Here is a 9976-nt window from a genome sequence, read left to right as displayed (position 1 = left end):
TACAAAAAGGAACAAAACTTCAAAAAAACACTAAATGAAAATGTAAAAATTTCATTATCAAAAGGCACTTACAAAAGATACAAAAATATTGTTTACAAGATTAAAACTGCATGTGGCTAAATATAGATTTTTCACTTGCTGGTTGATGACCTTCCAATAAGTTCAACACATCTTGTGCCATTGCCCCATTCAACTGAACTGAGTCATAAAAGTCTTGGCTTGTAGTTGGTTCTTTGCTTGTGAAAGGCAGAAACGAACAATCCAATAAATCTTGTGCCGGATCCACCTTTCCATCGAGGTCTGGTTGTGGAAGAGTTTCTTCAACACCGCACTTGCGAGCATGCATGGTTAGTGACGACTTGTAGCCAAACTGTTTCCCACATTGTGTACAAACAAAGTTTTTTTCCCCGGTGTGAACTACACCGTGTTTCCGTAAAGCAGCTTTCTCAACAAAACTTTTACCGCAAAGCTCACACGTGAAAGGCCTCTCACCGCTGTGAATACGTTCATGATTCTTTAAATCTGCTCGATTTCTGAATCCTTTATCACACACTTTGCATTTATGTGGTCTCACTTTCATGTGCATAAGCCAATGATATTTTAGACCTGGACGAGATGTGAATGTTCTTGGGCATGTTTGACATTTAAACAGTTTTGGAATTCGGTGTGTTTTGGTATGATTGAGAAGCAATGACTTTGTTGAAAACCCTTTCTGACAAACCGAACACTTAAAGAGATCAAAACCACTTAAATGGGTTTGCTTAACATGTGTGCTGCATTTTTGTGCTGTGTTGAAGCCGGCGTTGCATATATGGCATAAAAATTCAGGTTTTCCCGAATGAAGTCGTTCATGGCATGCAATTCTGCACCAAGACACGAATCTACTGGAACACTGGGCCTTTACACAAGCATAAATCGCTTCGGAGCTAAAATTTCCAATGTGCTTTTCATATTTCAACATGGATTGGAAATAATTTCCACAATAATGGCAAGGTGGTGAAGGTTCATCGCCGTGTAGACTTAAATGGTTCATGTAATTTTCCTTTGTAAGGGAAACTTTTCCACACTTAATGCATTCATATGATTTCAAACGTATTTCACCATACTGTCTCCAACATAAGTTGTCCTTGCCATTCTTAGTTGCCGCTTTTGGTTCATTTTTACTGCTTTGTGGCTTTCTTACTTTTCTTGGACTTTGTCTTGTTTTGGTTTTTGTCTTCTTCAATTTTGGGGACAATCTAACTGAGCATTTTTTTAAAGTTGGACGTTCCGCTATTTTATGATTACAGTCTTTCGACATCAAAAGTTCTTCAATCGCAGCAGCTCGGGAATCTAATCTATTTTTTATTGCAAAGTCATCCAGATCTCGGATAACTTGATGAAAGTCTGCAGCCATGTCACTGCTCGTCATATGAAGGTTCCACTCCGGTATGTCGAGGTCCTCAGTAAATTTATGTTTTTGCTTCAGCAGATTTTCCCTGGTTAAGAGTTTTTGTATGGCTTGGACATTTGAAAAGCAATTTGCTGCAAATTTTGAGAACTCCAGAACCACTTTAGTGCTTGTGGGTCCGAGGAAAAGGTTTTCTTCATTCGAAGTTTCAGTTGCATATTCAGCCATTGTTGCAAAACGCAAACTTGCTTTTAAAGCAGACAGCCTTTGTGGTGGCTGCAATTACGTGTCTAAGCGGCAGTTAAAGTTACAATGTTGGTTTATTTTAACTTCTTTAACAGTAAGTAGCTTATTTACTTAAATTTACCAAAACAAAACATTAAAATATGCAGTTTTGCATTTGCACAAAAAAACATGCACTCTTCCTAAACTCATAAAATAACATCACCACTACAAGCACGTTACATTTACGCCCCCTTTTTTCGCTCTCGATCTGCCTCTGAAAGAAGAAAACATTTTTAGGAGAAATTTCGTAGCCACCCACTGTTTTTCACATAAAACACACACGTATAGTGGATGTTTTTATTGTCTAAACATGTTAGTGCAAAATTGTGTCATGAGTTGACGAAGGTAACATCGTACGTCACAGCTACACTAGTTAGTACGCAAATATCACATAATTGCACATTAAACAAAAACGAATTAGCAAAACATAATAAAACTATGTGGTTCTGTTACAGTGGTGAACAACAAACAGTGTTAAATCGTGTGGTAGGAAAAGTTGTAATTATTTGTAGCACAATGGTGTAAAAAGTACGTGTAAAAATGTTAACTGTTCATTTCCATTAACTAAACACAAATTAGGCAGATAGCTCCGTGCAAAAGTAAATCAATAACGGGTAGAAATATTCGAGGTTCAGCCAGTTTTGTGTTTTCAATCCGCCGATTTGGGGAGTTTTTGCAATTCATAACTTTTGTATTCAGGAAAAAACAGGTATGTTGTAATCAGTGAATTACTTTGGGTGATTTCGGTCGGTCATCGTCATTATTACTACGGAGGTCCGAATATTTTGTGGTGTCGTGTTGATCCGGGGCAGTAGAGGGTGTAGATTCGAATCCACCTATTGTGATGGTGGTAAGGTTGACAGATTTGTCGATAGGTGGCACTGTGAACCGCGGTGGGTGACGTATTTTGTTGGGAGCTGTAGACACTCTGTGTTCAAAAATATGAGTTGGGTTGAGTTTATTTCGCTTGGTGAAAGAAGATATAGCGATACAATAGCACTAAACTAAGTTTCCACGGGATTTAAGCAGCGGAGCGTTTGGTTAACGAACACACGTACAGCACAAAATGTTTGATGAAGCTACACCAGCTATCTCGACCCTAACGTTGAACCTTACATGCTCGATCTACTGTATAGCTGATTGTTAAGCCATATGGCACATACAACCCTATAGTTGCGGTAACCGCTACATACGATGGCGTTTTTGTTTTCTTAATTTCTATTAGGTTATGATGGTAACTGATGAGGATTTAACGTAAAAGCCCATACCGCCCCAATCTCGCTTGAACTTTATTCTTCTTTGAGCAACAAACAATAAACTGGTACCACTCATTATATCAGCCACTGTTTAACTGGAAATCAAATAAGGGCCTTGCTACCGCATTTAACCCACCTGCCCATGTAGGACAACATAATAATGCCTGGGTTGAAACACTTTTACAAAAACATTTACCTCTTCGGTTTTCTTGTTATTTCTTCTCTAACTTGCTTTTTCAGCTTGTTTGCGTCACATATCGCTTCCAACACCGCGCTTGCGTCACTAACTGCTTCTAAGTCATTTGTTTCGTCACAAACTATGTTGTCATCCTCTGTTCGACCTTCTTTGAGCGGATTTGACGTTGTTTGCGTCACAATAGACTCAGGAGATGTTTCTTTCGTATTTTCCAGCGATTCTTCGCTCTCTTTGATTTTCGCCTTAGAAATGAGAAAAAAAAACTAACAACGTTAGTAAATACCCCCCGTCCCCCCCCCCCCCCGTCTGATCCACAACTAAGACTAGATTTTAACTTGCACTGTTTTTAGGCCACCAAACCAGCTACTGTAGCGCGATTTTTAATGCGAAGCCATATAATTGTGAAGATGAATTTAAGCGACTTCTTCCATGCTACGCTTTTGTCCTTAGTGAAAAGTTAACCTTAGTTATGACCTTAGGGAAAGTAAATACAGCCGTCAGATTTGAATAGCGTTGATTGGACAACGTTCCTTTATAAGCCATTGAAAGCATTAGAAAGAAGAAAGTAAATGCTGTCATGTTATTAAACTTCGCGCAGCCTCCAATACTCGATGCAAACATTAAAACAATTTACAGCCTCAAACCAAAAAAAGTTTAAAACACAAAAAGTTTTGCGCCAGTCTCTTTTTCGTGTTTACCCTTTCGGTGAAACGATAAAGTTGGGTTGCTGACATTACCCTGATGAAGACGCCCCGTATAGGACGTCGAAACGTCGGATAACTTGCCGGTTGAACAAAAGAATATTTGCCGGTTGAACAAAAGAAAAGTCTATCCATACTTAACTATAGAGCAGGTGCGTTAATAAAAACACGCATTAATGTGAAAACTGATGCTCACAGTCAAATTGCTTTTACGAGACGACACAAGACGTCGAAACGCCGGGTAGTTTGTTTATATTGGCCGAAGGAACATTTAAAAAAAAAATTTTACCTCCAAACTTCTGACAGCCGCCTCTTTTCGTTCGGTTTCAGCGATTTCCCGGGCGATTTTTTCACTTTGCAAATCCTGACAACTTCTCGCAATCTTCAGCCTCGCGTCGGCTCTCTCCATCGTAAGTGATTCAATCTGAGATCTGTGTTTGTCCTCAACTGCTGATACTCGCGCCTCGAACTGGCCCTCTAGTGTCGATAGTTTCATCCGCTACACAAATTAATACGTGATTTCAGTGTTTTTTTAAGGTGTCCCAAATTTCTCCAGCGGTTTCCCAAAATTTGGACTTGCAAATATATGGCTATTTTTTGGTATTTAAATGAAACACTTGCGGTCTCTTAAAACTACTTAGCGGTCACCCAAACCAAACCTTAATAAAAACCCTGCTTGATTTTAAAAAAGTTGACCTACCAGAGAATATGTCTAAAGCAGTGGTGCAGTTCTATAGAACCGTCTCACGAAATTTTATGAGATTAGCGAACCGGTTAGCTTTACTGGTTACTGTCAATGGACTTTTTGTAACAGCACAGGCTGAAAAATATAACTTTTGTGATAGAACTGGCTGACAAAAAATGTGAATCCCACCACTAGTCTAAAGTAACTGCATTGTAATGCAGATGTTCCTACAACATTTAAAGTGAAGCAATTTTTGGCCTCTAAAATTTGTTTGCCAACATTTTGCTCTGGCTACGCAACAGAAGGCACGTTGATACAAATCAATGAAACCCCACAAAGTTGTTATGTAACTTTTATAACAACAGCCATAAGCAATGTTGCCATATCGTCCATATTCTGGCGTCCATGTCAAAGTCAACCCTGGACATAAACATAGTTGTTATTCACCAAACCCAAAAACGAAGGTTCGGTTCGAGCGACTCCTTGTTTATTTAAGGGCCACAAACTGACATTAACAACCAACGAAACTCAGTTCATTTCTATAAGCCAACTAACTTATAATTCAGTACATGGGTGGCAAACTGAAGCAAAATGGTTTCCAAATTTTCTGAAACCAAACTAAGTGAAGTAAAAGCAAAAATCAGCACATCCAACCAACCGCATCATTTAGCTCCATCTTGGTCTTCCTGACAAGAAGTTGTTCATCCTGAAGTTGAAGTTTCATCTCCTTCAGTTCCTGTTGCACTTCATCGAGGAGGAAGGACCTTCTCTTCAACTCCTCTATACTCACATCTCCTCCCGTCAACTTCTTCGTCACCATTTCAAGATCTTGACGATGTTCCCTGTTTAATATATTGGGAGGTAGCAGTTATGTTAATAGCATAAAGTTGTTGTAGAGAATAGGAAACACAAATTAATGCGACCTTATTCAAACAAGCAGAAGTTTATCGATAAAAAAATCATTTTCCCAACATACCACATAGTAGATGCTAAACCACAGAAAGATCATTTAAATTGGGTCTTTAACTTCACAAGTTATATTCACAGAGCTTAAGTGTCTATTTGTAAATCACATGTAAAAATTACAGTAAATTCCTCTCCTAAATTTTAAAATTTCCATTGGAAGTTTCGGTTTGGAACCACTACAATAGACTGTTAAAACACTCGTTAGCAGGTAAACTGTTAAAATAAGTTGGCAAATGAGCCATTCTCAAAAACTCTATGATGATAATAGCATGAGACGAACCTCATCATATCGTTCATGTTCATTCGGAACTCTCTCCTCATCTCTTGTCTTTCCTGTGCAAATTTGTCTTCCAACATTTTCTTGCAGTCATCCACTGCGTTGTCGATTGCATGTCGCTTCTCCCAATCGAGCTCATCCAACTAAAACAAATACGATATAACATGTAATACACAGTGGCTGAAGCGGGCTTCGTCATGAACTTCACCCTCCACAGTTTTGCGATCCATAATGTTTGCAGTTGCTCGGCTATTTCCGGTTTGGTGATTGTTAAATGCTACTGTGATGCTACAGTTGGCAAAGGCCACAAGTTTATCATGTGTATTTACAAAAACAACAAACAAACATTTACAATTCCCATTTCCACAAACAAAATAATAATGACATTATAATCTGTACTTCTAAAGCTCTTTTATTTTTTACTAGTTTAAAATTTCAGACCATAGTTGTCTTGCCCAGCAAAATTAACAGGTAGTTTACCTTGACCCTCCACTGGCCATTCATTTCCTCCTGCAGTGTAGCTCGATAGTTTTTAAATGAAGCTTTAAGCAACCGATATTCGTTTGTCAGCGAGTCAAAACGTTTCTGGTTTTCTTCGTCAATTTCCTGCAACTTTTTTTCGTGTTGTTCACTCATGTCCAGTTTCTCATCTTCGTGTTTCTGCAAAATTTAGAATTATTCATTGAAACTGACTAGGTGCGCCTGGAAATGACTTTCGATGCGCTGTTACCAAATCTACACCGTGCATCGACCAATTGGTGGAAAGTAAACAAAACTCTCATTAAATTTACGTGTAGTGCTTTAGTGTTATTTTATTAAGCCAATATTATTATTCTGAACAAAATATATTTCGATCAAGTTAGTTGTTTTGCAAGAAGTGGTACGCGTGGCAGTACAGAGCGTCCAAGTGGTACGAGATCGAAAAACGGTTGGGAACCCCTGTTATAGTGCAATTGTGTCGCTATTTTTCTTTCAACAAGCGAAATAAAATAACCTCAACTCAAACATTTAGCTCATGGCAAAATGGTATTGTATTTTAGAATATTTTTTTTGCTTGTGATCTAAATACTATTGCCCATAACATATGATTCTCTGGTGTTTAATAACTTTCTGAACATGCTGTTGTTGTTTAAGTAAACTCCAGAGTTATTCCAGCAAATCATATTGTGTATAAAATTTTTGAGCAATTGCTGTGAACTAAATGAATGCCCTAGGATTTTGCACAACACATAATAATTTCCTCTGTCATTAGGTTATACCAACAGAGTTTCCACGGCAAACAAGTCACTTGAAAGCAAAATCCATTTAAACAATGCACCAATGTTTGTATTCTAGCCACTAAGTAAAGATGCCAATAGAAAGTACTATTTACTCATGAACAACTTTATAAGTACGGCAAACTGCTGCCGTATTTACCCAACCTTTGGTCTTTAATGTACCTGAACAGGGGTTCTAAAACACCTATGCCAATTAGACAGCTTGCATCTAAAATTTTATTGACATTTAAAAGTGTAAAATATTGTTTTTAAAATCTTAATACAATTTTAATACATCACTTACTTTACTCCTTGTCATATTTTTGCAAATATTCAACAAAGATTTAGGTTTACCTGAAGCAAATGACCTATTGTCATGTCATGTTTTCCTTTTAACTCTTTTTCTAGATTTTGTAGATCAAGGCTTGCTCTTTTTCTTGTGCCTCCGTGCCGTAACCTTTCCTCTTCTAGAAAAGTTGACAACGTAGACACTTGATTTTGAAGATCTTTTACCAAAGATTCCCTTCAAATCAAGTTTAACTTTTATGAGATGTTTCATACCAACATTAACACTAGTTGCAAAATGTCAAAAACAGTTGAAAAAGTGTAAACGTATTCATTAAAACATTTGTTTGTTTTTTAATGAAAACATGATTATATACAGTACTTACATTTCTTGCACATTCAGCTTTCTACAAAACAAAAATATCAACAATTAACAACATACTTAAACATTAATAAAAAACAAACAAATAAAACATTCCAAAACATAATGTTCACTTTAACAGTCTTGTTCAGGCGACAATTGACCAATAAAATGGAATGTGACATCACAATAGCAGTATATGTTTGTAAAGGCAAAGGTTTTGTGTCTAATAATGGTTTTCATTCAGGAAATGTAAGGGTGGTATTTAAGAAAACATTCTTTGAGTAAGTAGGCATTGTTGAAACCATTCAATAGCACTCCTGACAAGCTGTTGAATGTCGTACAAGATCTAGGTTGTCAAGTGGCATTGTGTTGTTTAGATATCTTTGAACTTACAATAATATTGTCAAAACACACTTCACTATGTGTGCTGTAGAAAAATCCAATGTTTGTATTTCTACATTATTTCTTTTTTCAAACATTAACATTAATCTTGTCAATTTGCTTAGGGTAAACAAACTGGTCCATACAGTCAAAAAGGCAACATGCTTTGTTTTCAAAAATTTCTACAAAACTTACTTTGGCGGTGTTTCTGGTTTTGGATGATCAAAAAATGTGTTTGGGTTTATTTGAACATAAACTTTTCCTGCAGACTTTGACAATCGATAACCTGGATTCAGATTAAACGTTTCCACATTCTGAAAAAACAACATATATATCATGTTTTCCACAATAAAAAAATCACTACATAAAATTGCAGCTTCTTCAATTTTCGGCATAATTGTTAAGAAATAAAAGGTTTCAATTTAAGAAAGGACGCAACGAAAGTTGTTACCTACCTCAAATTTTCTGGGATGTCTTGCACTCAAATGAACTTCTTTAAACTTTTTGTAATTTTTCCTCGTCCGAAATGGGTTTGTGTGGTCGATAAAATCAGTTGAATTGTGCTGAATTTAAACATAGGTTTTAGATTTAGTGGAACTATTATCGAGATACACTGTTTACCAGATTTTTTTAAAGTTTTGCTACACATAACATGCAAGCATATTTTTAGAGCACATATTTGGTTAAACTATTAATAAAACATTATTATGATTAACATAACTTACTATTGACGAATTTCCGATAGCTGTATACGGTCGTTGAGGAAGTGGGTTTGCCATGTTTGGTTTGCACAACAAAAATATAACTGTAAACCCTGCATTAACCCTAACACTTATGGGAGACAAATATTGTAAAAATAACCTGTTTATTTTCATGAAATGACTTTTTAGTTTTACTAAATGCACACTCTGGTTCAACTATACTTAAGAAACAACTTTAGCTAATCCTTGTACAAATAAGCATTGAAAAAGTAGCCCATCGAGCACACACTACAAAATCTAATAAACTGTTTCGTGTGTTAGCTTTCACTACAAATACCTGAATTTACTTGTACATCTGTCAACCCAAAATATGAACTATTACTCTTATGGCTTGTACAAATGCCAAACAAAAATAGTCAAAACTATAGACAATGTATCTTCTTTTGTTTTGAGAATGTGACTAAAATGTGCGGCCATTTAGTGGGAATCAAGTTACGTCTGTCACTAAAACACACAAAGACATTGTAACGACTAGCTCCGGTATTTAAACAAGGCTATTGTTGTTCTTGTGAATCAAACAGACATCTTTCTGACGTGGAGTACTTGATATATTTAATTGGTGACATGTCTATATTACTAATATTGTGCCGACGGCGTTCACACGCAAACAGAACTACATTATTAACATTACAAAGCCAACAAGGCAACAAGGGCAGTATTTGTAATCTGAAACAATTCACACAAATATCAATGTCGCAACTCGTGCAAAGTTTGTTGGTGAGAATGCCAATTAATTGTAGAGATTACAAATTACTGTTCAAACCACCATTTGCACAATTTGAATCTTATCTTGCACGAAAATACTTTGGCTGAAATTTTATTGTTTATGGTTACGACCACTGATGCATAGAATTGCAAGAGGCCGCTATTTTTTTAAGAAAAATATTTTTTGTCAATGTAAAATAGTAATTAAGGAAAATAAACTTGAAAAAAATAACCCCAAGGGAAATTGTGTTAATAGTCTAAAGTTATGACCGAAGCTGATTAATGTATTGATATTTGTGGAAGTTTCGTGTTTATTGTGTATCATTTTCTAGGGCATTGTGAAACAAATTGTAACTTATTTTGAATACTGAAGGATTGTGATGGCTGTAAATGGCGGAACAGTTGTATACGACAATATAGTAATGGACCTTGTTTGACAATCGTTTCTTATTGTTTGGATTAAAAAAC

General features: G+C 36.3%; 2 protein-coding genes across 2 annotated transcripts; both read right to left on the bottom strand.

Annotated features, from left to right (window-relative positions):
- Nucleotides 1-27: 27 nt before the first annotated feature.
- On the bottom strand, nucleotides 28-1890 carry LOC145204041 (uncharacterized). Its single transcript, XM_080076449.1, has one exon. The coding sequence runs from the start codon at nucleotides 1616-1618 to the stop codon at nucleotides 101-103; it is 1518 nt and encodes a 505-aa protein (XP_079932575.1). The 5' UTR covers nucleotides 1619-1890; the 3' UTR covers nucleotides 28-100.
- A 68-nt stretch (nucleotides 1891-1958) lies between these two features.
- LOC145204039 (uncharacterized) lies at nucleotides 1959-8930 on the bottom strand. Its single transcript, XM_080076447.1, has 11 exons — nucleotides 8768-8930; nucleotides 8498-8605; nucleotides 8238-8356; nucleotides 7684-7704; nucleotides 7367-7535; nucleotides 6237-6416; nucleotides 5760-5899; nucleotides 5172-5355; nucleotides 4118-4327; nucleotides 3128-3369; nucleotides 1959-2603 (listed from the first exon to the last, which is right to left on the bottom strand). Exons 1-11 carry the CDS (start codon nucleotides 8915-8917, stop codon nucleotides 2396-2398), a joined length of 1731 nt encoding a protein of 576 aa, XP_079932573.1. The 5' UTR covers nucleotides 8918-8930; the 3' UTR covers nucleotides 1959-2395.
- Nucleotides 8931-9976: the final 1046 nt, after the last annotated feature.

This window comes from Phallusia mammillata, chromosome 8 (genome assembly GCF_965637545.1).
Source record: "Phallusia mammillata chromosome 8, kaPhaMamm4.hap1.1, whole genome shotgun sequence".
Lineage (NCBI taxonomy): Eukaryota > Metazoa > Chordata > Ascidiacea > Phlebobranchia > Ascidiidae > Phallusia > Phallusia mammillata.
This window is presented reverse-complemented; position numbering and strand designations above follow the sequence as displayed.